This window comes from Colius striatus, chromosome Z (assembly GCF_028858725.1).
Source record: "Colius striatus isolate bColStr4 chromosome Z, bColStr4.1.hap1, whole genome shotgun sequence".
In the NCBI taxonomy this organism is placed as follows: domain Eukaryota; kingdom Metazoa; phylum Chordata; class Aves; order Coliiformes; family Coliidae; genus Colius; species Colius striatus.
In genome coordinates this window covers 77,964,191-77,991,849 of record NC_084790.1, presented here as the reverse complement: position 1 = coordinate 77,991,849, position 27,659 = coordinate 77,964,191, and the positions used below count along the sequence as shown (strand labels likewise).

Here is a 27,659-nt window from a genome sequence, read left to right as displayed (position 1 = left end):
AATATTTCCCACAGTGAATCAATTTCTATCATTTAGAATCAGTGCTTTCTTTCCAGGGCACAGTGCATAACAATCTGACATTGCCTGGCTTGAACTACGCTAGCTACAAAACACAGGTGGAGAGTTTTCATAGAGCTCTTTGGCCAGTGATGTTGAAGGCTCATCATACTACTCCACACCCAGAAAGCAGGATTACTTACAATTTATAACTGCTGGACATACTCTGGATATATACACTACTTGACTAGTGTTGATCATCCCCAGTTATGTTTTCAGGAGCTCGTGTCACTGTAAAAGCTGTATTTGAACACAATCAGAAAATTCTGAGTCCGAGATAGACAATTAGAAAATTCTAGTCCGTGATAGTAGTTCTCTACTGTCATCCTGTATGGCCTAGCAGAAGTCATGAGGACTCTGTACCTTACACACTTAAGACACCAAGCACGTACCTCAAAAGACATTGCAAAGTTTAGTATCAACAGGAGTAAACTTTGCTTACAGCTATTAGAATGCCATACCTGAAACAGACACCACGGGCTTTTCTTCATCAGAAACTGTATGTGGCTTTGGTGAAGGTAATAAACAGAAAGAGAGCAAGTGCAGCTCTTGAAACAGAACTGTAAAAGCAAGTACTTTGGCTCTTGATTTTACCAAACTGTCAATAAGAAAACAAACTGGCGACACTCTGGGGGTTTTTACCAAATGGAAAACTTGACTAGAAAATACAAACATCAAACAGATTTCTAAACCCGAAAGCATCACTCCTTTCTTCACTTCACTTTCAGCCTGTAAAGGCTATCTTCCAGGTCACCTTCACAAAAGACCCCAGGGACCAGCCCCGGTTACAAGCGCAACTACCAGGAGAATGAAGGAATAATATGTCTTTAAATCACAGCAGGTCCTCATTAGATAAGGAACTTCTTAATATGTAGGGAATACACATCTGAAATAGTGCATCTTCCTAATCTGATGAAATACATTTTGTACAATTATTCTAGGAAACATAAATAAGTGCAAAATTTCCAAGGAAGTTGGTCCTTCTCAGCTGATCATCACATGATGAGTAACAGCCAGAAGTCCCAGGACTCCTTTTCTTTCAGGAGTTTCAGGAGCTTTCAAACAGCGCACAGCTTTAGCTACTAGATTACTTGACTGCAGAAAACACTCCAACAGCAATCCCAAAGGAGCAGGCACTATCTTTTTGGGGCTGTGTTAGCAGTCACAGAACGTGAATCTCCGTCTCTCAGAAGTCCCAAAAATTTGAACTGAACACAGTTCAGGGAAGAGCATAAACTGTAGCGTCTTTCTGAAATCAACCATTTCGTTTAGCCAAGTGGAACAATTTTTATCCCCACGTGAGGAAGTAACATTATACTCAGTGAAAAACAGAAGCAGAGGGCACAAAAATCTGCTCCACTGCCTTTTGTTTTGACCTCTTTCCTCTCCTCAACCTTCTAAGGTTGGACAATTAATTACCTACTTTCTGTGCTGTTTACAGATCTATGCATTGAAGGTTTTGCAATTGTCTTCACGCAATAAAGTCTGATTGTAAAAATATTCCTACTGAGGGATACAAACTCTCGCCTTTGCTACATTTGATTTTGAAAGTACCATCTCAAAAACCTAACTTAACACATTCCCACATGTTCAGTCAAAGCTGTTGCTATTACTCCCCCCAGCTACCACAACTGCTGTGGGGGTTTGCAGCCTAGTGTCTTAGGATAAACCAAAGGCAGGTCAGGTTATCTTAATTGGATGGGCTGAAAATTGCAGTCACTCAGCAGATGATTCATAAACAAGTCCAACATCCTTTTCTCAGTGTGAGAGACCCCCTGTCAGCACCTGCACTGATCATTTCACATTAATCCATTGCCATGTGCCTCTCAAGACTCCCAATAAGGTGACACTTTACAAACTTTGTAGGGTCACAGCTAATGCTCGAGGCAACAGCAGAGGCAGCAATCACAAACATCGCCCTACAGAGCAAGCAACAGCATCTGCCTTGCTACGCTCTATCTGTTCAGCAATTATGAAGTGATCTTCAGTTTTCCAAAGCTGTTAAAGCAATGTTGCCAACACTTACACATTTCCCATCCTGCTTTTTTGAAAGCATGCTCGATTATTTGCTCACAACCCAGGTACTTCAGCTTTTTCAAGGTCAGAGGAAAAAAAACAGTGCTCAGGAAGAGCTTCATTCCTTAGACTATTACAATGCACAAGGCCACAGCTAAGCTCAAGAAACCACGTTTAGTCCTGCAAAACAACCTGTCACCCAAGCTGTTAATTGGTAAAGATACACTCTCATTATAACTACACCCACGCTTCCACAACTGAAGCAGTGTTGTGAGTAGCAAGTGTGGCAACATGTCTGGTATTTGACTACCAACCTCCACCCTTTCACAGCACGGAGAAGTTGTAAGCAAGTTTTTCTTAATTTTTCTCTTTTTTTTCCCCTTTTTTTTCTTTTTTTTTAACACAAATGGGAAACCACAACAAGGTGCTGCCTCATCAGTCCATTGGAGGGTTGGTCCGTTTCATTCAGGCGTCATTCCCCAGGGGGTGTGTGATCAAGCACAAATATACGAGAGCGAACACACAGACTAATCCATCGCTTCCAGTTCATACCGGAATCCCATTCCCAGCATGAGCAACAGGAACGCATGAAGGCTCTCTACCTACAGCTCGACTGTCAGCTCCTAAATTGCTGTCAGGCCAGACCATCACTTCCCCCCTACTGTCTTCAAGTAGCTGAGCCTCTCACTCAGCCCTTTGAGCTCCAACATCAACGGACACTCCTTCTGGTTCTCTGAGCCATGCAAGTGCACCTCTCTCCAGCCAGGTTTTTACAGGCTGAGTCCCCAACACCAAAACCACCTCTTACTCCATCTATGCATCCAGCCCCATGTACTTTCTCACGGCTGGAACTTGCATGTCTTCTGCAGATGTAGACAGCACAGTCTGCCCCTTGCTCCTGACATACAGAACACTGCAACCTGCACATCCCTCACAATCTCACCCGAAATGTTATGCTTGCCATTGTCATGGTTTAGCAAGGAGCAGCTTCTGCTTGGTAATAGGGGGAGAAGGTTGCAGGGAAGACCCGGTAGAGTTTTTGGACTCTCCCCCGGCTCCTGGGTTCACATCCACCTCCAGCCTCGCTGGGCCAATTTGTTGCCTCTGCCAGCACTATTTAGGGATGGGAATTTGAAGTGCTGGCAGGAGGTGTAAGAGTGGTACAAGATGGAGGAGACCAGGAGGACCCCACAGTCAGAGAAGGAAGAAGAAGCACTAGACCAGAGACCCCTCTGCAAGCCATGGCGAGGACACAGCTGTACCCCTGCAAGCCATGCAGGGCCATGGCAGGACCGAGAGTTACCAGCAGCTCCATGTGAGTACACCCGGATGGGCAGAGACTGTGTGGGGAGACGGCCATGGCACAGGCCGTGCTGGAGCCTGCGGGCCCAGAGCAGCCCCACACAAAAGGCAGAGAGGAGCTGCAGCCTTTGGGATAAATGCACATCGGAGTAGCCTGTGCAGGACTGCCGTGTGTGTGAGGGACCCCCTGGACTTTCAGGGAAGACTGGTGCAGAGCCCACCTGCCCTGAGGAGGGACAAATGGCAAAAGCCATCAGGAATAGACTGACTGAAACCCCCACTCCCTGTTCCCCTGAGCCGTTCAGTGGGGGAGGAGGTAAAAACACCAGGATCAGGGCTCTGATCAGGGAAGAGGGGAGGAGTGGGGAGAAACTGGTCTTAAATGGCTGGTCAGACTCTTCACTGTTGTACCACTCTGTGTTGTTTTATTTTGGTTATGTTTTGGGTTTTGGGGGTATGTTTTAGTTGATGTTGCATTAAATTATTTTTCTGTTTTCTTCCCCAAGCCCGGTAGCCTGGTCTGTTTTGTCCTGAACCTTAAGGGGCAATTAAGCTCTCCCTGCCCTTTGGCAATCCTTAGCCTCTTCAGTACTTGAGGCTAATCGTGGTGCTAATCGTGGTCTTTTGTTCCCTGATGGGCCTAAATCAGGACAGCCACAGCCGTCAAGCTTAGACACCAGTTGCAAAACACCTCTTTTTATCCCGACTGGTTCTGCCTCTAGCCTCGGTTTCTCTCTGTCTATTCCCTTGCAAGTTTCCATAAGCTGAACTCGTTCATCTACTTCCTACATATTGGGCTCCCCCAGAACTTCATCTCTAGGTCACACAGAACGCGGACACTCAGCCCTCCCTCCTCTTCCAAGCCACCTTTGCTTCTAGAGCTCAGGGCACACAGAAACACGCCCAGCCTCTCTCCTCAGGCCGAGCGGAGCCCTCCAATCTCCCGTCCCACGGCCACAAAACCCCACCCGTCCCACAGCCTCGCACCAGCTCCAGCCTTCCGCACACCACAACCCCAGCGCAGGCGCCCCGCCGCCTTCCCTGACAGGCCGCCCGCCCCAGCTCACCGCTCTCCTGCCTCTCTCCCCGCCACACAGCCGCTGGCCTCAGCTCCCGCCCGGACCCCCCCGCGCCGAGAGGCGGCCGCCCAGCCTCGCCTGGCACGGCCCGGCCCGAGCTGCCCTGGCCCCATGGGAGGATACTGTCCCGGCTCCAGCAAACGCCTCGGCCGGGCCCGGCGGCCGCCTCCGCCATCTTGAAACAACCGCCACTCCCAGAGTGCCCCCCGCCGGCCCCCCAGCGCCCGCCGCCCATTGGCTGCTCGCGCCGGCTTCGCCCCGCCGCTCCCGCGGGTCGCTGGGCAGCGCCGGCCCGCGGCAGAGCGGGGCATGCTGGGAGACGTAGGCCTGCGGGAGCCGACCGGCCGGGGGCCTGCCCTCCCGCGGAACTACCGCTCCCGCCGGGCCGCCTCACGCGTCCCGCCCGCTGCGGGCCGGCCGAGCCAGCGGCCGGAGAACTACCACTCCCAGCGCACCTCGCGGCGCGGCCACGGCTACGGGGTGGGAGGAAGGGCAAAAGAGGTTGCTCTCGCCGCCGCGGACACGCACACGCCCCCATCGGTCTCGCCTGCGTACCGGGGCGTTGACGGCGAGGGCAACCGTGTAGGAGCCTGCGGAGAATGGAGGAGAAGCCTTCCGCCAGCATCAAGCCCTACCTAGACAAGCTCACCCTGGGGATCACACGCATACTGGGTGAGTGGCGGTGTGCCAGAGCCCGTCGGGCCTGGCCGGGGCTGGCGGGATGTCGCTTAGTTGTCATGGCAGCCTCCCGGGGGCGAGAAAGGGTGTCTCCCGCAGCCACTGGCAGGGGAGTCCGTGGCCTGTAGGGCCGCCCCGGGCCCTGCCGTGGCCCTGCAGGGGGTCGCAGCCCCGAGGCAGTTAAAGCGGCGGTGGGGCCCGGCCGGGCAGGGCAAGGCCTGTCCGAGGCTGCCGGGCCGGCCCCGCAGCCGGGTACCGCTGGGGTGTGAGGTGTGGGCTCCTGTAGCGCAGCGAGCCCCGGTGCTGGTGAGGCCGCTCCTCTGGCATCGTCTAGCTGTGCTGCACACACACACACGCACGCACAAAAGCCCCGTTCCTAGCGTTTGACTCAACGGCAGAAACCCCGACTCACTCGACTGAAACGAGCCCTACAATTTCACAACAAATCCAAGAGAGAGAAGGAGATGTTTTATTCAAAATCACGCATAATTCTGAGCTGCTGTTGCAATGGGAGAAGTTCAGCGTAGGGCAACGTTCTGGCAGAAGACTAATCTGAGAATCTGCTCAGGATCCGCTCCCCATAAATAATCACCTTGCAGCTTCTTCCCATGCTCACCACATGCCCAGCTTGCCATCTCTGGTTTTGGCTCAGATCTTCAGCCTTCTGGGTATCCCTGTGGTTGGTTCCCTCTGAAGTTCATCTGGAGAGCGAGGCATTGAACATCTGAAAGAAAGGCCTCTCAGACAAAAGTTTCTTCATGGCAGTAGGATCACAAGAATTGCTGAAAGTATTTGCACGTGGAAAGGATCTCAGCATCAGACCTTCCATCTGTCAGCAGCTTGAGGCACAGAACTGTCATATTTGTGTGGCTAGAAGGTGAGAGACATTTCTCCCAAGCCGTGCATATGACTGTTAAAAATTGCAGTTCGAGAACATCTTCCTATGAATTTTAAAGCCAAAAGTGTCCATGTGATCTTAACTATATGTAAATGTGAAGTTGCCATATCAGCTTTTTTGGGGGTGTGTGTGATGTACGCCTGCAAGACATGGCAAGAAAGGTTTGGCTCTGAAAGTCCCATGTTTGCTGATTTGCAATTGGATCTTTTTGCTTTTCTGTCTGGATCTGTGACCACTTGTGTGGCACAATATAGCAATGCAAACCCCAGCCCATTGCAGTAACTTGTAGTCTCTACAGAGTGTATAATCTATAGGATGTAACTTACAGTCTCTAGAGAAGTCCTTATAAGGTGGGGGATTTCTCACAAGCATTGTGGAGGTTCTCATTTAAGGAAAAAAGAGGCTTTTTTCCCATGGCCAGTTTGATTCATTTTACGGACCTTCTATGAGTAATAGCAAATTCCAGAAAGGCAATCAGCTCACACCTAAATTGGCATGGCAGGTGTTTGCTATTCTGGACTGCCCAGGGCAGGACCATACTTCACCATTTACAGTCTTTATTAGGTAAGAATGTAACTATTCAGACCTTTGTAAAAGGTGCTGAGAGTTCATCTCACTGGTGTCTAAGCTTGATGACAAGCATAACATTTAGGGTGAGACTGTGAGGGATTCTTCGGACTAGTTAGTAGGGTTGGAGTCACCTGAGCTAGTTCAGCTTTATCTTCTGTCTTTGTCTAACCCACATGGCTTTTTCATCTCTTCCCTCTAGAGGAAAAAGCAACCTATGGCAGTCTTGGTTTCCTCATTAATGTTTCATGGAGCTGCCATCCCTCCCTACGCGCCTCTGTTAAAAGTGGCCTTCGGTTTACCTACAGGATACTTTTAATATAGCATTCAGGCTTTTAAGATGGAGCTTCTCTTTCTTTTGATCAGGGATTTGGTTCAGTTCTCTTAAGAAGTTGCAGTTCTCTCGTTCCTAGACATCTTCTTTGGCTGATACAATAGTTAATCTGTCATCCCAGCTGAGCCATTGTGCATGATGAATTAAACATCCCTGCTGTTTTCTTTGATCACATCAATAACAATTCCTCTGTTATTGTAGTCTCTTGACTTGTCATAAGCCTTGCATAGCTTAGATGGAAGAGAACAGTTAGGTCGTTGATTCCACACTCTTCTTCAGAGCAGAATACACATGGATGGCTTCTGTTTGACCAGGAGGCAGATTCACCCAGCTGCTGGAAGTGAAACTCGGCGAAACATCGGTCCTCTTTGTGTTTGGGCTTCCGCTTGGCAAGACACATTAGGTGAACTGTTTTTTTTTTCTTTCTGTCTTTAAGTTGGAGTTTGGCTTTCCAGTGCTATCTTTTCTCTTTTAAATTGTCTGTCAATGTACCACCCAATTCTTCCAATTACAGTGACTGAAACGAAGAGCTGCTTTGCCACCAACAGAAGAGACAAGGCTGCTGCTAAAAGCAAAAGGCCTGGTGCTGGAGGTAAACCCCAGCCTCTGTCTGCCTGCCTTTCCTGTCTAGTGCACTGAGTATGTTTTACCAGAAGGCAATTACCATATGTGTGACTGCTTTGGGAGCACTGTCACAGCAGAGCTAGTCTCAGAAGTCCTACATAGGCATCATCGCTTCTGTTCCATAGCTCTGAGTGCTGGGCTTGCAGTTGCCGCACCAAGAAATTGGTAGGCCTTCTGGACCTGGTCCAAAGTGAATGAAGTCAGTGGGAACTAACTCGGTTGGCTATAGGTGAAATAAAGCATTATAAAATAACGTGTGCCGTTGCACATCTGCAAGGATAGCACCATGTAGGTTATTATCTGTAGTGGCTTAGCCTGGGCCAAGTTTTGGAAGGGGTGGGGTGCTTCTTTAAACAAAGAGCTGCCAAAAGCTCCCCCTGTAGCTGGCAGGACCACTGCCAGTCAATTATAAAGTGGACCCACGGGTGACCAAGGCCTGGCTAATTAGTGACTGAGAGAACCCCTCAGGGAATAACATCTTGGAGAGGGGGAAGGACCTGCTGCACAGTTGCTAAACAGCAGCAGCAGCAGAAGGGAGTGAAAAAGTGAGAACAACATCTCCACAGACTCCAAGGTCAATAGAGAAGGAGGTGGAAGAAGTGCCCAGACACTGGAAGGAAGATTCCCCTGTGCCCTGTGTTGCAGCCCATGGTGAGGCAGCTGCGCCTCTGCAGCCTGTGGAGGACCATGAGGAGCAGAGATCCACTCGCAGCCTGTGGAGGAGCCCACACCAGAGCAGGTGGATGCCTGAAGGAGGCTGTGACTCCATGGGAAGCCCACATTGGAGCAAGTTCCTGGTAGGACCTGGAAGCCCGTGGGGAGAAAGGAACTCATGTGAGGGCAAGTTTTCTGTCAGGGCGATCCTGTGAGGGACCCAGCCTGGAGCAGTCTGTTCCTGAAGGACTGTTCTTCCTGTGGATAACCCAAGTTGGGGCAGGGTGTGAAGAGCTGCCTCTATGGGACGGACCCATGCTGGAAAAGTTTGTGGAGGACTTGCAAAATTATCTCACTCACAGTGTTGATGTCACCATACTAGCTGCACACATGCTTCTCTTTTCCTTTTAGAGACTTCTCCAGGAGTTGCTGAGGTGACGTTTGTGGAAAAGGAGCCAGCTGAACGCCACACAATTGTATCGTGGGAGCAAGTGAGTGTTTTTGTAATAATACTTCAGTGAGGTCAGTCTGAATACACAGCAGCCCATGGAAAATGCCAAAGGCAATGGCCACATTGCGGTTATTTGTGACAGACAGCCTGTTACTGAGTTTGTTGCACAGTGGAGCCTGAACAGATATTGGAGGTGTTTTTTAATTATTACTGTCTTTTAGGCTATCATATGCACCTAATCTGTTAATTGTATCCATACTTCATTGGTGTAAGTATATTCAGAATAGCAGCTTTAAGAAGAAATCACACTCCTGTAGTAGGCAGCAAGCATGGTGACTCAGTGGAGAACACACATTGTTCTGACTTAGGTTTGAAACTGTTTTCCAGCTCCCTTTCAAACAAAATGAAACAGCTCTTTATTATCCATGGCCATTAAAGGTAAAGACTTGAAGCTGTAACATAACACTGAGCTACTCTGTTCCTGCTGTTTCTTTTTCCATTCATTTCATTCTCTCTGTTTCTTTTTCCATTCTCTTTCCATTCTCACTTCTGTTTCCCATAGTCCCTGCTTCCACCTCCTCTTTGGCTAACTGACACAATGTTTTGGCCCAGGCATGTCCCATTGTCTGTTCTAGAAGACTATGAAGGACATACACGACCTTCAGTCTGCCTTAGCAGACCTCGCTGCATCAAACTCCACAAAGGCAAGATTCCTGAACACTGTAATGTGATTCTGGTGGGCAGAGTGGTATTTCTGGTCCGCTTTTTGAACATACATATGTTCGTCAGTCCCATGAATGCAGGGGAATAACTGCTTTCTATATATCACTTATGGAGGGTAGTGACCGTAGAAGTTGACTGGCCTTTGGAAAGGCACATGGCAGAGGATGGAGCTGAGTGAATCATCCTATCCAGATTAGTGGTATTTATCAAGAATTTACAAATCCAGGTCAGAATGTATGTGATGAAAACCTATCTTACTTACTGAAACTTGTACAGCAGCCAGCAGCTGCGGTCAGACAGAAATGTCTGGTTCTTCAGGTTTGTGTGAACCGATTCTCAAGTTCCTGTAGCTGTTGTTCAGGTGTCAGATTAACTGGGCTGGAAAGTGAGGTACCTTGAGTGCCAGCTCAGTCCTGGAAGTAGCAGAGTGACATTAATTCATTCTTCCCTTGAGGGGAGAGAACTACTTCTACTGAACATTGTATTGCTCTCATTTTCAAGTGCTACTACTCCTCAGAACTAAATTGAGTTTATTGCCCAACAGCTATTTTTGTAAAGTCAAACTCTGGAGTGCTGAAGCCAAAGCACTTCTCTGTAAAGATGTCAGAAGAAAACTTCAGTTTCTCCCTGCCCCAGAGATGGACTAAGTTTAATGTGGAAGTATACAGTGAAAATGAAGTAGATACAGTTGAGCTGGGCTGCTGATAGTGAGGGACTTCACTATCTGTTTCTTTGCTTTTGTTTTCAGTTGCATTGATAAAACCTGAAATCTCCCTTTTCAAATTAGGAGATAGCTATTGCCTGTTTTCTTTTTTTTCTTGAGCTTTGGGGATGAAGTTGGATGTCTAACACAGTCCACACAATTGCAGTATATCCTGCAGTGATGATGTTGTGCAAAGCTCTTAGCACCTCAAAAAGCCCTTCCAGGATGGACTTATACCTCACTTTTCCTCAAACTTACAGTGCTTGAGTTTGAATACTGGTTTGTGTGTACCCTCTGTTCACTTTTATCACTGTCTTTTGATAGCCACTAGGTGGCAATACTTACGCACATGTCTTTATAGGTGAGTTGTTTGGGTTTTTTTTACGATGTCTTGTCACAGTGTGTTTTTTAATTCCCTGCTATGTCTTTGGTTATGAAAGTGTTTGGTGTTTGCACGGCTTTTTATCTGATATTGGGAAAACTGGTCAAAATATTCCCTAAATTACATGAATTAAAAAAAAAAACCCACAGAAACCAAACCAAGCCTTTTTGTTGTGAGTCACCAAATAAAAGCTCCACTTAAGATTTATTATTTTTTCTACTGTTTTTTATAGAAGCAACTTCATCAATCCTACTTCAGTTTTGCAATGGGAAAGTATTTCTGTTGAGAGAAAATCTATGGTATTCAGAAGAAGAAAAGGGGATTTTAGTTATAAATTATTAAAATGATGGCATTTTATTTTTCTTTATCAGCTGTGTTTGTTAAATTAGGCTGTGCCTAGTTTGTGCTATTATTTAACTGGATACTTTGAAAGTTTTAATATCTTGGATCAGCTTGATTGAATATCCATTAGCTATCATGAGGTTTTGCAGGGGAAGGTGAGCTTCATAAATGGAGACAGTGCAATAAGAAGAGCAGAAGAGATATTTCCCAAGGCTTTCTGTAGGCGCAGAAAGAGCTGTTAAGTCTCACACTTTAGGAAAGCAAACTTGAAATCTGTTTTGAATCTTTTATAGGAAATCAGCGCGCTTGAGTAAATATTTAAGATATATGGTTGTCAGGTGATTACATGGGTAGCATCACTTCCCTAAAACTTTCAAGCAGTTCAAAAAGTTGTAATAAAATGAGTAATTTTTTTCACTATTCCTGAAATTTAGACCTACCACCATATTATCTTTTTCCCAAGGAGTGAGACAACCAATAGAAGCAGAAGTAGAGGCAGAGTTACCAAGCCATTGGAACACCAGTGCTTTATAACTATGTATTGTCCTGTGATCCCATCTCTGCTCCTAAGATTAGGCTACTCGTGTGTTGTACTAAACATTGCTAAGGAGGCACTCTGGTATCTGCAGTGACAAGGTCTGAACCACATTTTGTTTTTTGCCTCAATGAGAAGAAAAAGAAGTCACACATCATTGCTTTCATTTTAAAAAACAACAAAAAAAAAAAAACGAGGAGGAGCTGGAGGTCCCAGAGCTTAGCACCACAGCAGGCCATGCGAAATGGTGGGGGTCATTTTGCCTGTTCCTCTAATTGACTTGTTAGCAGTGTCTGAACTGCCCTTATCTGGCTGTGAGTAATTGTTTCCCATCATGTTTCTGCCGGTTTGGGATTCTACAACTCCACATGGGAAACTTGTTGTTTCTTCTTATGCACTTTGCCTACAAAGATTGGTTTTTCCGTAACAAAACCATAAAAAAATCCCTCAAGCAGTCTGATGCTTTCCTATTGAGGACTGTCTTAGGCTGTCAGATGGTTTAGAAGTTCTGCATGTAAATCTCAGTGGGACCTGTGGTGGTAGTTCCTGACTATTCGTGAAATCTTCCTCCTGCCTTGTACTGTATTTCTTTTTTATTCAAAAGTGGGCATGTGCATCCACCTAAGTACTTGCAATGTGCCCCATCAGCATTAGGTGAGCCTACCATCTCTGATTCCCAGAAGCCTGTCTTGAACCTGCCTTGTAACCCAGACTATGACAGAGATAGGAAATTGGATCCAGCAGAAACAATACATGAGGAAAGGTGTATCTCTTCAAACTACATAATGGGGGAGAGGCTGGAGGAGTTTTGGAAGGTAGATAATGTTTCTATATCTCGTTCTCTTTATGTGGGGCCTTATAATATTCTGATTTTAAAAACTGGCTACACAACACCATCCCCAACAGAACAGGCAAATCCAGGTATCTGCAGTGGGCGATCAGGTCTACCCAGACCTGTGCCTTTCTGGGTAACCAAGGAGATCTCCTGAGAGCCCTCCCATATCACATCAATAAAGTTGCAACTAGAACATCTCAGTATGTTACAAGAAGTAACATCTCATTCTCTGGCAGCTAGGGCAGACCAGGTATGAAGCAGTATGACATTAGGGAGAGAGAAGTATGGGTGCTGATGTGCTCTGATACTTGGAAGCCTGGAGAAGTGGCATAAATAATAGAGTCATAGAATGATAGGGTTGGAAGGAACCTTTAGAGATCATCCAGTCCAGCCCCACTGCAGAAGCAGGTCAACCTAGATCAGGTTGCACAGAAATGTGTCCAGATGGGTCTTGAAGACCTCCAAAGAGGGAGTCTCCACATCCTCCCTGGGCAGCCTGTGCCAGTGCTCCATCACTCTCACGGTGAAATAGTTGTGTCTTATGTTTAAGTGGAATTTTTTGTGTTCTAGCTTCATCCCATTACCCCTTGTCCTGTCACTAGATAAAATAGAAAAAAGTGATGCCCCAACCTCCTGACACCCACCATTTAGACATTTGTAAATATTAATGAGATGCCCCCCTTCAGTCTCTTCCAGACTAAACAGCCGCAGTGCCCACAGCCTTTCCTCATATGAAAGATGTTCCTGTCCCCTGATCATCTTGGTGGCCCTGAGCTGGACTCTTTCAGAAATTCTCTGTCCCTCTTGAGCTGAGAAGCCCAGAACTGGACACAGTACTCCAGATGAGGCCTCACCAGGGCAGAGGAGAGGGGGAGAAGAACTTCCCTTAACCTGCTGGCCACACACTTCTTGATGCATCCCAGGATGCCATTGGGCTTCTTGGCCACAAGGGCACATTGCTGGCTCACGTTTAGTTTATTATCAATCAGGACTCCGAGGTCGGTCTCTGCAGAGCTGCTCTTCAGCAGGTCAGTCCCCAGCCTGTTCTGGTGCATGGGGTTGTTCCTTCCCACATGCAGGACTCTGCACTTGTCCTTGTTGAACCTCATGAGGTTCCTCTCTGCCCAACTCTCTCCAGTCAAGATCCCACTGAATGGCAGCACAGCCTTTGGTGAATCAGCCAGTCCTCCCAGTTTGGTGTCATCAGCAAACTCACTGAGGTTACACTCTGTCCCTTCATCCAAGTCATTGATGAAAATGTTGAACAAGACTGGCCCCAGAACGGATTCTTCCATCTCCCCCAGGAAGTTGTGTAAAGCTTGTTCAGTTTTTTACAGAAGTCCCTTGAGAGCTGTATGTTTTGACTGCTGTGCATTTCCTTAGGATATTTACTTGGGAGACATTGTTTTAACAGTGCTTTATGTGAATTGCCATATGTCAGCATTTTAGCTCTGGATACAGCACTGATCAGGTCTTGGCAGCAAACGTACCCTCATTCTAATATTCTTCACTATCCTCAGTGGACTGTGCTTTCTTGGAAGACTATTTGAGGGTATTATGGACAATAAACAAGAAAAGACCTCACACACCATATTGAGCACTTGAGATATTTTGTTTTATGAGCTGATGAGTGTAACCAGATGGCTGCAGTGAAAACACCTGTTTGCCAGGGCTCTGATTAAGCCACTTCTGGCACGTTACTAAGAATATTGTATTTTATGGGGCTGGAGATCACAAGCCAGGAAACTACCACTTGAGCAGGAGGAGTACAGAACTTGAGAAGTCATTCTTAGTATGTAGTAGTGGGTTATTTCTCTGACTCTGCTGTCAGAAGACCATGGTTCTGACATCATAACGATCGTGGTTGAGCACAATATGACAGATGAATTGATCCCTTCCATCAGTTGGGAGAGATGGGTATTATTGAAGCTTTCTATATAGAGGTCTTTTCCTATACACCCCAGATCTTCTCTGTTACAGCATTTTCCACCCATGTATTTTGTACCATCATTTGAAAATTCATGCAAAATTAGGAGGATCCTAAAATAAAGAGGGAAGGGCAACCATTTTGATAAACATATACCTGTTAATGTTTCTGTACAGAAAAGGGGCATTCAGAGCAGAAGGCTTATCCAGACATGATTTTTTGCTGTCTTAATCAGCTATGTTTGTTAAATTGGGCTGTTCCCAGTTTGTAGTAGTACTTAACTGGATTACTACAAAGTTTTAAAGTCTTGGATTTTGTCATCCCAAAGGATCTGGTTCTGTGTAGAGGAGATCACCCACTGAAGTCAGAGAGTGCTGTTTGCATATATTTTTTTTTACTGCTGGAGTAGATCAGTTTAAATTTGGGGGTTGAAATGAGCTGAAAGTGCTGTGTAAACATATGTACTCTTCTGAGGCTTTTTAGCAGGTCTGTCTTATTTTCTTTCTTCATAGTTTTAAACCTAGTCACTGTACTTATAGCTACAGTGCTAAGTACCATGGAATTGTAAATATTTAGTACTAAGAAGAACCCACAGAAGAAGGTGTGTTTATTAAAGGCATTTGAAGACCTTCAGATATGTCCATGTGGTTTAGTAATCTCCTGAAACTTAACCACCAGGGCCTGAGCCATCAGTGGGCTCTTATCAAAGGACAATAAATTATTCTCAAAACAAAGTTTCTACAGTATCAGATTCTCTGCTTAATACCTGTTGCCTCTGAAGATTTTCCCTACCTGGGTTAGGAGAGTACACTGCTAGCAACCAGACTGCTGATGGGGCAAGTGACCTGTTCTGTTGCAAGCTTCAAAAGCTTTACTGTCTGCAACTCTGCAGCATCAGCCTGTTGGCATAAGTGGACATGCTTAGAAAGTAAGGTAACATGCAGGAGTGGAGGTTGTGGGTGGGTTAGAGGGTTCTGCATAATGTATACACCACAGCATAGGGGAAAGGGACTCAAACAACTCAAAGAGACTCTGACAGGCAAAGGGCAGCCCTGGTTGCTGGGAAGGGAGGGGATGTGGACAGGAGGAGGCCAATCCTTTTCTTTGCTTATGCCAGTCCCCAGTGACCAGAGGCCAGCACTGCAGCTGAATGAACAGCTGTCAGGTAGATGCACCGAGGCAACACATCCAAAGCAGATAACTGGATGTGCACAAGTTGTGGACATGGCAAAGAATCAGAACACATCTAATCAGAACATCTTGAGATGTTACAAATTGGTGTCCCAATTAAAGCAGAGCTACATGAACTGCATTTGCATGTTTCTTTTCCTTAGCTACTCATTGCCAGAATATTCTGCCTTTATTTTAGGAGACTTTGAATGTTATATTTATTAATAGTTGTAGGGAAGTAGTCCCAGCAGTGGTACATATTGGAATACTATTATAACCTGACTCCTCTGCTTTCTCCAAAGCAATTCTGTAACTACTCCAAAACCCAAACAGGTCTCTGAGGCCAGGCTGTGAATAATATCTTGACCTGTGAAAGCATAAGCTTAAATGAGGGACAACACTACTGGCCTATAAATGTTATTGAAGTTTGTAATTCTGTCTTTCTCACTTTGAGCGTCAAACTCACTCCCCAAAGAGCAGACTATGTCCATAGCATGACTTTAAAACTGGCCAAATGAAATAGATACACCTAATTTAGATAAGGTTTGAAATCCTGTCACGAAAGTACTTGAATTATCAGACATGCAGTGTCTCACCTTATTTATCCACTTACTGTAAAAGTGTAGTTCCTGAAGTCCTGTAATTACAAGTAGTTCTCCAATCAGTGTTTTAAAGAAGTTGTCTACCCTTCTGCTTTAATGATGAAGCTTGACCTCAAAGGGGCTTATTTGTGTATTTGTTCCTAAGCAAAATTTAAAAGCATATAGGACTGAAAAGGAAGGTTGACCACAAGTTGCAACTTGGTTCAGACAGCAATTAGGGAAACTTCCTCACAAGGAAAGTGGTACAGCCCTTGGACAAGACAACACCAAGATTACAAACCTGCATCATCAGAGACTATCCTGAGTTTTGGGGTCTGGTTCTTTTGGAGTCTTGAGTTTGACAATACTTAAAATATGAATCACTTCAATCTTTCTGAGTCTATTTTTTGTCTCTAAAAATTCATTGATTGCAAACACATTAACAGATAGCCCCTTTAGTCATGCATGTTGCTTGTCTTAAAACCGACAAGCTTCCGTCCTGTTTCATTTTGTCTTCTCAACACACCAGTGGGAACAGAGGGTACCTGATCTGCAGCCAGTCCTGTTGCATTCCCTGTAAATCTTAGGACTAAGCTTTTATCATTTCATCCTCGCATTTATTGCTTAGCTGAAGAGTCTAAGTTAAGAAAGGCTCCTTCCACAACCAAGATAGGTGTAGGAGAAGGGTCTTGGTTCTTAGAGGACCTCTTACCAGCTACCTGCAGTTGCTTCTTTCACTGTTGGCTCAGAAGAACACAGGCTTAGGAGCCCCAGCCAGGCACTGAAGTTTGGTGGGATGAAGGCAGACCAACAGGTTTGGGAGGCTGACCGTGTATTTGCTGAACTGTTTGTTAAGTGAAATGTCAGACCTGCTTGATTATGTGCAGCTATTGAGTCAGTGCTTCTCTCACCTGCTTGGAACTGAAGTCCATCAGGAGAGAGAGTCGTTATGCTAATATGTGCTGTAGTAGAGCAGGTAGGTTTAGTCTGATTTCATTTAAAGCAAAGCTCTACTCTTGTAGTCTGTACATCTGAAAAACCCTATTGTTCCTACATATGTGATCTTGGAGTTAATGCCAAAGGGTGCTACATCACCTTGGCTGGTGAACAATGCTGTAATAATCTTGTGATGACTGACTGCACATTGTGAAATTTTACAAAGTCATCTTTGTTAATACAGTAGCACAGACCCAAAAAATACACAGTTCTCTCTCAAGATTTTAGGATGAGCTATTTGAGCTGATTTGAGTCATCTTGGAGTCAAGCAAAACGTTTCGTGGCAAATATTTCAGTCCAGATATTCAGTTGTTGTTGTTTTGGTTTGAGGCATGTTCTTTGTCTTCCCATAACACTTTGATTGTGATTTGCAGAAGAACTCCTGTGTATTGCCAGAGGATTTAAAGAACTTTTATCTGATGACCGATGGCTTCCAGATGACCTGGAGTGTGAAAACTGATGGTGGGTCCATGGACTCCTCTCCAGCAATGTCCTCATTTCCTTGTAGCCGGTCTTTCCTTTGCAGAATCTCTTTAATTTCAGACTTTCTTTCTGCGCAGTCAGTGCACATCTGTCAGTATCCTGCAATAGTCTGAGCTAAAGACTCGTACACCGTGCCATTTTGAGTGAAAAATGAGCACCATTCTGGAACTCACTAAAAAGTGAAGTTGTTTGTTTCTGTTAGGCAGGTTAATCAGTGCCTGCAGAAAATCAACCTCTGAATTAATAAATGAGTGCAGTTCTTCATGGGATTGTAGACTATTGTAGAGATGTTCTGGTGAAGAAAAAAGTATGACTGCATATGTCCTGATGCAACGGGACAAGGCCTCTTGCTTGCATATGCTAGACTTGCACACAGTTCAGTATACTATGGGACACTGTCTAGAAACCAAGCAAGACTTCACAATATAAATACCATTCTGTAATATGCTGGCCATTTGTTCACACTCAGATTTAAGTATGTAGTTTAAATCTCATACCTAGACTTTCTCTGTAGTTCCTGGAGAGAAGCAGCTCATAAAGCAGTAGGAAGAGTTACTCTCTGATGTTCTCTTTCTTGTTAAAAGGTATATGTACATGCCAGAGCCTGATTCTCTTTTCCACTAGCTAAACTCTATTCACTGAAGTTGCTTTTGAAGTCAGTGGTGGAAGTGAGAACAGGAGTGAGCTTTATTGTCCATCCTTGTTTGGACAGGCAGTTCACACTGCACTGGAGCCCTGCAGCTATTATCCTGGCTCTTGTTGCCTTCAAGTGAGTTGTCAAATTGGACTGCAGACACTACTTACTCTGGGTTTTCCTCAGGAATTGAAATTTTCTTTCAGAGACAGATGATGTCAGGACTTTAGCACCTGCACCAAGTCTCATTGCGCTTCAAGTGGAATTTAGTGTGTTGTGACCTCTGAAGAGTCTTGTTTTCAGGGTACACAAGTGCACAGGGATCAGAGCCACTAATAACAGTCTTATTTGAGTAAGCATCCAGCAGAGTGCCTTCAATGCATGACTGAACAGAGTGCTTGTTTACTTGATGTCTGACAATAGTTCTAGTCTTCAGAAGGAGAGACAAGTGACAAGTCCTCAAGCATTCATTCAGGAACACCCACATGTTGACACACTGACAAAATCCTTTGCTAGAGTGGGAACAAAGAGAATGCACCCTGTGCAGGTATATAGAGTGAAGGAGGATGAGCTGCCCAATAAGCTATGAATGAGTGGAGTGGTTTCTGGTAGGAAGGACAACAGAGAAAAGAGTTTTGAGGATGTGGCTGTAGCTAGCCCAGAGTTTTTAATAGACAGATTCACAGGACTGGGCCAAGACCTACGGCACAGGCTTAGCCAGCAGCATTGAGATGGTGATATTACCTGTAAGTGTGATTCTGTGTTTAAAAAAGCCAAATTTTTGTTCATTTGGAGGCTGATTTGGTTAAGTGTCCATCTCTTCTCCTCATGTTCTAGAAGTAGAGTTGATGTGTGGAGGAAAAGAAATATCCTGTGCTTTCTTGACACTGGATATGATTAATGTTTGGTCTTATTGCAGATACCCCAATGCCTCTGGGCTCCATGGTGATAAATAGTGTCTCAAAGCTCTGTCAGCTTGGGGGTTCCTCTATGTACACTTTGCCTAATGCACCAACTCTTGCTGACCTGGAAGATGACACAGACGAGGAAGGTAAGGCTCAGTTAACAGGCTAGAAAATATGCTCTATCTCATCCCTTTTGCTCTGTTTGTGCTGCCAGTAACTAGGATTATTTGCATCCCCTTTTTTTTTTCTGCCTCTTCCCTCTTCAATTTTTTATCTAAAGGTTCTTCCAGCGATCCAGCTTCTAAAGTATTTGTGTGCTGCTCGTGTTCCATGAACAAAAGATAACAGTTTCTTTCTTGGTAGTGCAAAGAGAGCTGGATATACTTTTTTGGAGATCAGTAACTCTGGTAAATACTTGTACATATGAGGTGGCAGTGAAAAATGTGTGTTTCCAGACTGTCTAAAAATACTGGGCCTCCTTCAGTTTGGAGAGAAGGAAAAAAAAAGCCCACTACTTTTCTCAGAGATCCTCCAGTGTAAAGACTGGAAGAATTAAGAAGATATTAAGAAGAATTATGTCAGAGCTAGGTACCATGCTGAATCCTTAAGAAAAATTGCTATTTTAGTTCAGTCTTGTCTTTGAATCTCTATAGCTGTTGTAGCTTCTAAATGTTTCTGAAAGTTTCTTTTTGCACATTCCAGCTTGGCTGCAGTCCCGATCTTCTAGCCACTGTAATGAAAGGGGCCAAATTCTGCTTCCATTTAGCCACTCAGACCTCCACTGATGCATTTATGAAGTACACTGAGAAAAGTTACATCTCCACAGGAGTTCTCATTCTGACTTTCCTGGAAATTTCTTCTGAAGAAGACAGATCTTAGGTCCCCCTTGTTCCCCAGCAGCTTTAGAATTTAAAATGATATTCTGCAAGAACTTGCAGCTGCAGGGTTGCAATATGGTCCTGTAGAAATGCTCTGTGGTGATTGTGGGTCACAAGTCAAATATGAGTCAGGGCATGTGGCTATTGAGAACACTAATGCCACACTGGAATGTATAAAGAAATGTATATATCTCTGAGTTCATCAAAGTCTTCTGTCAAGAGAAAAAGAATAAACTGTTCTCCACGTCCTCGTTAGGAAAAGAAAAAAAAAAACAACAAAAGTAGGGCAATAAAGGGATGGTGGTTAAAACAGAAGTAATGGGCTTCAATTGCTGCAAGGAAGATTCAGGATCCACCAGAGGAACACTTCTAAGTGATAGTGATGGATTTGAGTTGACTGCATGGAGTTTGTGGCATCTCCAACAACAGAGAACTTTAAGAAAAGCTTAAACACCTCTCAGGAGTGACATCTGTAATGCTGATCTTGCTTTATGCCAGGGACAGACTAGAGGGTAGTCTTTTTTCAGCCAGGCAATTTTGACTCCATGGGTTGTTTTCCTACCAGAAGTTAATCTTTTTTTTTCTCACCTCTTTCTTTTTTTTTTTTTTTTAAACACAGGGAACTTACTCCTTTCCAAGAAGTATAATAAAATAGTTTGATGTAGTTCTTTCTCAGCTGATTTATTAATAGATATCAAATAGATTGACTCTTCGCAGCTGAATTACAGTTTTCCAGACATGGTTCATGAAGGTTTTTTTTTCTGTTTCCAGGTAATGGAGACAAACCAGAGAAGCCACACTTTGATTCTCGTAGTCTTATCTTTGAATTAGACCCGTGCAATGGGAATGGGAAAGTTTGTCTTGTTTATAAGCACGCTAAGCCAGGTAAGACTGAAAACAGACAAGTTAGCCATCTCTTGTGGATTTATCTAGAGGCTGCATAGGTAGAATCATCTTACATTTCTGATCTTCTTTGTGATCTGTAGATGAACATTTACTGGAATATCCTGTCTCCACTGAAATTAGGGGCTAAACCTTACAGAGATTTAGAGCGAACATTTTGTCTCCTTTTAATGTTGGAGTTTGAGTTACAACTTATGATTTCTGCATGCATAGAAACAGGAAAACATCCACATATGACCTACAGACAATAACACTGAAATAATACAGAGAGCTAGAGTTCAGACAGTAATATACTTCTGGTTACTTGCATGTCTCGTAACAGTCCCTTTACATTTTGATGAGAAAGGCTGTAACTGTTCTTAGAAGCAAAGGGTAGATGGTAAAAACATATCCTGAGCTGATTGAAACAGACCTAGACTGGTTCTCCCGTTCCGTGCATGGATGCAGAGCTTCCACATGACAACTAGGACAAACTCTATGGTTCTTGTGTCTTTCATTGGATGTGACTAGACATCCCAAGGCAGAAAATGTTTACTTGTCCTCTTGCCTTCCACCAGTACTGATTTCAGCACACGCAGTGGATAACCTGAGCAAGGGGAGTGTTGTTTACAAGTGTTGATATCAACATAGGAGGCAGTGTATTTAACTGACAATGTTCAGCATCTCAGTTTCTCAAGTAAATTTCCCAAGTAAAATCACTTCTTTTTATGTTACAACTGATGTCACCCGTAGAGAAATACTTGGTTGCTGAGGAAAGATTTTGTAGAATATGTTTTTGTTGGCAGGACACACTCCCATGACTTCCAGACTCTGGACTCTATTCAGTAATTCAGACGACTGATGATTGAGTTAGTTGCTTTTCTCTTTGTAGTGCAGATAAATTTTTGCCATAATTGTACTTTGAACTTATACTACAAAGTTGCTGATGTCCAAGCTTCTTCCATCAGTACCACATCAGTATCACTTACGGAAGGAACAGCTATCCTGATTTTGGTCTAAGCAGAACAAAGAACCACGATCAGCCCTCTCTCACTCCTCCACCTCCCAGTGGGATGGGGAAGAGAGAAGTAACCAAGAGGCTTTGGAAACCCCTAAGGACAGGGAGGGCTCTTGCGCCACTTGTGGTCCTGGGCAAAGAGACAGGACTGTTCAATTTGAGGAAGAAAATGAAACAATTTAATCCACCAGTAACCAAAACCATGACAAACAAGACAACACAGAGTGGGATGATGCTGAAGAGTACAACCAACCCTTTCAGACCATCAGCCCCCTACACCTCCCTTCTTCCTGGGCTCAGACACCTGGTCATGGTGTCTTTACCTCCTTCGCCCCTGAGGGCAACAGCTCCTCTCTGCCTCTCGTGTAGGGCTGGTCTGCGGCACACAGGCTCCAGCACGGCCTGCACCATGGCCACCTCCTCACATAGAGCTGCTGGTGGCTCTCAGTCCTGCCATTGCCCTGCATGGCTTGCAGGGGCACAGCCGCGTTCTCGCAACGGGCTGCAGAGGCATCTCCAGTCCTGTACTCCTCCTCCCTTCCTCCTTGGTTGGTCACCTCCATCTTGCCCTGTTACCAAGCAAAAAGCAGCTCCACACAAACCCGTCACAACAGCATTGCATCCATTTTACAGTGGAAGGTGAGTATAACAGCTGTTGCACAAGTATTTTTAGTAAGGCTGGGTGCAAAATCAAGTCCTTTTTAGTAGTCATGCTGTAACCACTAAACCATATTGCCTCTTAATAATCATCTGTGTTTAGTTAGGGATTCTACATGTTAGAAGCTGCAGCCTTTCTGATAAGTAGGTTGCACCTCCCACCTGACAATGGCCAGAAGTTTGATCTGATCACAGTGTAAAGCAACAATGTAATTTGTGTTTGTTTTGTTCTAGTTATCTCCCCAGACACGGAGATATGGTTCCTGGACAGAGCTCTCTACTGGCATTTCCTCACCAAAACCTTCACAGCCTACTACCGCCTGCTCATTACCCACCTGGGTCTCCCACAGTGGCAATATGCCTTCACCAGCTATGGGGTCAGCCCCCAGGCCAAGGTAGGATAACAGAATCTGGCTCCTCAGTCTTTTACAGAGGTGTAGACTAGAAAAACATCTTCTCACCTTTTGACAAGTGGTCTGTAGAGCCATGGAAAGGGCCATGATTGTGTCCCCTGTTGCATGTTAACAATCGTTTGTTCATGCTAGTGAATTCACCAGTGTTGTTCTAACCCTACTTTTCTCACTGCAGTTGGGCTTTACTTTTCAGCTCTAATGGCAAATGTTGGAACCCCAATTATTTCTTTGCTTTCTTGATGCTGAAACAAACCTCAACTTCCATGACTCCTGGCAAATTGAGGGCATGTAAAGATGTTCATCCCCACAGCTATGTAAGATTTGTCTAAGTCAGTTTTCTGGACAAAGCATCAGACAAGAGCTTGGGTGAAGAGGAAAATCCAGATACACATTAGACAGAAGCCCAGAGGAAGACTATGAGTTTGAGCCTTGCCAAGAATATTCATTCATTTGTATCCTCCTCAGTTATGAAGGGATGCCTTGATAAAAATGGTCCCCAAAGAGAGGGAATTTAAATACCAGCAGTCCTAGAAGTAGTTACAGGAGAGCTCCAGGTACAGTCCCATGACCACTCCAGCCCTTTATAATGAAAGTTGGTATTCCGTCCTGCCAGTACCTTCCTATGAGAGGCTCCCGCCATTCCTCTATGTTTGACTGGGCCTTCAGCCCTAACCCTGCTTCCACCTGTGAGACGTCAGGGAATGGAGAGGGATACTTCAAAACACAGCATATAAGCCTGTGCAATGTCCATCTCAATGAGTGTCCTGCACCTCATGCAGACATGACAACTGCCTTAGCAGCACGACATTCCTTGGTGCTGTCTCAACCCTATGCGTACGTCAGAACTACTCAACAAAATCACTGCCAACTTCCCATCTGTCAATGGCTGTAGAATTTGGTTCTTTGTATTTCTGCTGTCTTCCTTGTTATACTGTGCTCTATTTATCATTAAAGGCTGTGTACATAGAATTGTGGAATCATAACAGAACAGTTTGAGTTGGAAGGGTCCTTAAAGGTCATCTTTTTCCAAGCCTCTGCCATGGGCAGGGACACCCTCCACCAGACTAGGTAGCTCCAAGCCCCATCCACCCTAGCCTTGAACACTTCCAGGGACGAGGCAGCCACAATCTGTCCGAGCAGCCTGTGACAGTGCCCCACCACTCTCACAGGGCGTAGCTTCTTCCTAGTAGCCACTTGAAATCTCCCGTTTCAGTTTAAAGCCATTATCCCTTTTCCTGTCACTATGCCCTTGTAAAAAGTCTTTCTGGCTTGTCAGCCACTTCAGGATCTGGAAGGCTGCACTAACGTCTTCTGGAAACACAGGTGTATGCCTGTGTCCTACCTTTCTGTAACTTTCCTGCTAGACTATTTTATATTCAGTATATTCACAAACCCTAGTGAAATCATTTATGTATTCCCTAATCATTTGCAGCCTCTGTTAATTAAAATTTTCCTCGTATGTTAACCATTATCATCTTTAAAGGTCTTCAAAGGTGATATATTAAAGTTGTTTTCCATTAAGCCGTACATGAATAGATTTCCATCTACATTTTGGTATTGATCTTCTGTTTATCTAGTTCAGCACTTTGGTCAGTGGGATTTGGAATACCATAACCTCTGCAGTTTTATTTCCTGACTTTGTGAACAGAAAAAATGATATGAAAAACACTGAAAGATGAGAAATGCAGGGCATAACATTGTATTGTCAAAAAAAAATATGTTGTGAGTAATTCTAGATGTAAAATCAAGCCGAAGAAAAGCAAACACGGGATCCCTTGTGTAAAGACTTAAAAAAACTCTATTGCTGTATGTGTCAAGAGAAAGAAGGAGGCTGTGTTTTCAGAAGTTAAACTAGTTCAATTCAAATGTATGAACACTTTTAAATTCCAAGGAGTTTTAATCTTTTCTCCTCTGAACCAAAATAAATGTGGTTTAGTTTCATCCCCTCCCTTTGCTTTTCTTTTGCTCCTGCTAGGAGTCGTGCTGCAGGAAGAGTTAGATTTGTGTGTGGTTCTCCTCTTCCCTGTCAGGAATGTGGGGCATTTTCAGGACTGTAGCTGTGTCTTGTCCATCTTTATCACACACTGTACAGTCCTGTAAACTGCAAACTGATAAGTGGTGTGTGATTAAAATCAGGTCTTAGGCTTGAGGGGGAAGAGGGTGGAAATTTCTAATTGCAGTTTGATTTTAACGTCTTCCTTCCCCACCATTCTGCCTTTCAGCAATGGTTTAACATGTATAAACCCATAACCATCAACACAGCTTTACTCTCTGAAGAAACCGATTCCTTTGTGAACAAGCTGGATCCCAATAAGGTATTTAAAAGCAAGAACAAAACTCCAGTGATAAAAAAGAAACCACCGGCCCAGCCAGCAGCCTCTCAAAAGAGTCACACAAGCTTGACCTCCTCCAAGACATCCTCACCATCTGGGAACTCCTCGAGGAAATGAGACCCCCAGATCTGACCCTGGACAGCATTTGCAATAAGCTTTGATGTTCTCTGATGCTGAGTCTCAGGGGTTCAGACCAAGTTCCTTGTGCATTAATAGATGTGGCCATGGAAAACACATTGCAGCGTTTGCATGAAGTATAGCCACCAGGTACTTTGACGTGGAAGGGATGTAGTTCCTGGAAACTGAGAAGGAAAAACTTGATGTATTCATTTTTATTCCCTTCCACTTCTTGCAGCATGTATTTTTCAGAGGGCACGAAGAAGCCCTTGATCTCACTGCTCTATAGGGAAGCTCTTGTTTCTGTGCAACTACAGCAGTGAAATGAAAGTGTATGAAGGTATGTCTGTCATCTCCTTTGAAACAAACCTGTCCTGACCTTGCATGCTATGGGAGCAGTCTGGAACCCACTGAACAAAGAAGTACCATCTGCTTCAGACAGAGTCAAACTCTGTACTTCCCTGCACTCCTTCCAGCTGAGATTCATGGTACAAAGCAGCTTTCATTTCTCTGACTGGCCTACTTGCTTGCTCTACAGTTCGGGCCACCTTTTGGCCTTTGTGCTGTATCTTTTCAGACAGTGACATCTGTGTGATGTCTTTCCCAGCAAGCCTGAAGGCAGCCACAAGCTGCAAGATCCCTCATTGCCTCTGCTTGCTCCTCCTGTGGGAACTGCTGGGTCAGTGGTGTCAAGAGTCCTGTTAGCCAGGAGGACCCCTCCGTTTGTCATGCATTCATGCAAGTTGACCATTCAAACAGCCTTTGTCAGTTTTCTATTGGGCAGGATCTGACCAGGGGCCACTGAGATCCCGCAGCCTTACAAGCCCCTGATGCTGTTTTCTAATACAGTAAGTTTTCAGGTTAGAACTGCACTTTAACCCATTCACCACTGGTTTTCAGTTCCATCCCATTGTTTCCATTCCTTTTTTGTGCCATTCAGTCTTCCTAGATGTGCTGGAATCACATGGTGACAACCAACACATTTTGTGCCTATGCAGGGAAATCTGTCACCATCTTCAAATAAGCATTGATTAAACAGCACAATCTTTTATTTACAAAAGTCACATAATTAATGTAAGACAAGCCTACCTCACATGGACATTGTGAGGCTTTCACGAGTATTTGTATAGCCTTCAGAAAGAAGAAGACACCCTGTAAGTGCTTAACACAGTATTTTAATAAAGATTTGAATATTTTCCTCCAGAGTTGTTTGGGTATTTGAAAATGCTTTTGGGAGCACATGCACAAGGATGTAGTCTAAGAGTACGGTGCAAGCTGGTTTTCTTTTTCATTGCCGTGGAGAATCTCTCATTGCGAATGGATGGGTTCACGTCTTGTAGCTAATCCCATCTTGAGCTACTCTGAAGTTCACATAGACTAAAAGTCTCTGCTGTGTGACAGCTGTTGCACTCTGTCCTGCACTTACCGTTCAAAGTCTCTGCAGCCATCAGGCCCAGCTGTGATGCACTTTGCTAGCTTCCAGCACTGCCCAGGGCCCACCCTCAAGTGCAGTTGCAGCATTGCCTGGCAGCTACCCTCTGCAACCCTCCAAATGAGAGAAAGTCCTCTAATGCTTGTCAGTCCTCTTAAACCAGTGTGCATCTCAAGCCAGGTGAAAATCTACTGCAGCTGCTTTATTAATACAAGGTCAACTCTAACAAGGAAGCAGAGATATCACCCTATGCCACAGTAATACATTAGCAGTCCTTTTAATGTGAAATATGAAGATCCTTAAAGCCAATAAATACCATTTCCTGGAGTGCTGTGCAGTGGTGGTGTTCTGTCACTTCCTGCTCTCGCAGATCCCCATGTGTGTTTGTGGTACGCAGCCCTGAGACTGCAATCTCGTGCTTGACATACATGCCATAGTTGCCTAAGCACTTTCTAGAAAAGTTAAGACCGCTGTCACCCCTCAGGGAGCAGGCAGCTTCTGATACTGTTTGACTTTTCATTTGATAATACCTCAAACTTCTAAGGCTACTGCAGGCCCACTTCCTCCTTCAGATGGAGGTGGCAGAATTCCAGACGGAGCAGGGCAGCCTCCTCTCCCATTTTTCACACATTCAGAGTGGAGAAAAGGGGTTGTGTTTGTTTGTTTGAGCATTTGGGAGTGCTGCCACAGAAATTGTCTGAACCCTTTTGTATGGTGGTAGTTAAAAATCTAGGCTGTCAGTGACACATGTGGTTCCATGATGCCACCATGATCCAGCAGAGCTGTGCTAGGATTCAAGAGACCCTGTAGTATAGTTTTTGCTGCTTCCTGAATGTTTGAGTAAAAAAAAAAAAAAAAAAGTCATATCCAGGCTTGTCTGTCAAACTATGGTGGGTCTTCTGTGTGCTCTGCCAAACTAGGTGTTTGTTAGGGTGGCAGATTACCAGATGTATTTTGATTTCTAGGAAGGTACAGGTATCTGCAGTCTTGCAGATCTGCTTTGCTTTTCTCCAGAATGAGATGATATTTTTAAATTTCTTTTTGGTAGATTTT

General features: G+C 44.7%; 2 protein-coding genes and 1 long non-coding RNA gene across 5 annotated transcripts in view; 2 read left to right on the top strand and 1 right to left on the bottom strand.

The window, feature by feature from the left end:
• The window catches only part of KIAA1328 (KIAA1328 ortholog), a 179,857-nt gene extending 175,216 nt beyond the window's left edge, over positions 1 to 4,641 (bottom strand). The window contains exons 1-2 of one of the 3 annotated variants that reach the window (XM_062017931.1): positions 4,578 to 4,641; positions 519 to 554 (exon numbers count right to left, since the gene is read on the bottom strand). In XM_062017931.1, coding sequence (XP_061873915.1) covers positions 519 to 554; positions 4,578 to 4,629 — 88 coding nt within the window. In that variant the 5' untranslated portion in view covers positions 4,630 to 4,641. The other 2 variants (XM_062017932.1, XM_062017933.1) reach the window with 2 other exon arrangements.
• Positions 4,642 to 4,799: 158 nt separating this feature from the next.
• TPGS2 (tubulin polyglutamylase complex subunit 2) lies at positions 4,800 to 26,933 on the top strand. Its single transcript, XM_062019176.1, has 7 exons — positions 4,800 to 5,126; positions 8,621 to 8,700; positions 17,229 to 17,316; positions 18,891 to 19,022; positions 20,526 to 20,639; positions 22,546 to 22,706; positions 24,947 to 26,933. Exons 1-7 carry the CDS (start codon positions 5,054 to 5,056, stop codon positions 25,172 to 25,174), a joined length of 876 nt encoding a protein of 291 aa, XP_061875160.1. The 5' UTR covers positions 4,800 to 5,053; the 3' UTR covers positions 25,175 to 26,933.
• Positions 5,798 to 8,614, top strand: LOC133628942 (uncharacterized). The gene is made up of 4 exons (XR_009820919.1): positions 5,798 to 6,009; positions 7,246 to 7,334; positions 7,446 to 7,523; positions 8,122 to 8,614. It is a non-coding gene; the product is annotated as an uncharacterized LOC133628942 (long non-coding RNA).
• Positions 26,934 to 27,659: the final 726 nt, after the last annotated feature.

Coding starts and splice junctions, on each gene's coding strand:
- TPGS2 (XM_062019176.1), top strand. CDS start 5,054: ATGGAGGAGAAGCCTTCCGCCAGCATCAAGCCCTACCTAGACAAGCTC. Junction 19,023..20,525: donor AGATGACACAGACGAGGAAG/GTAAGGCTCAGT, acceptor TTCTGTTTCCAG/GTAATGGAGACAAACCAGAG. Junction 22,707..24,946: donor GGGTCAGCCCCCAGGCCAAG/GTAGGATAACAG, acceptor TCTGCCTTTCAG/CAATGGTTTAACATGTATAA.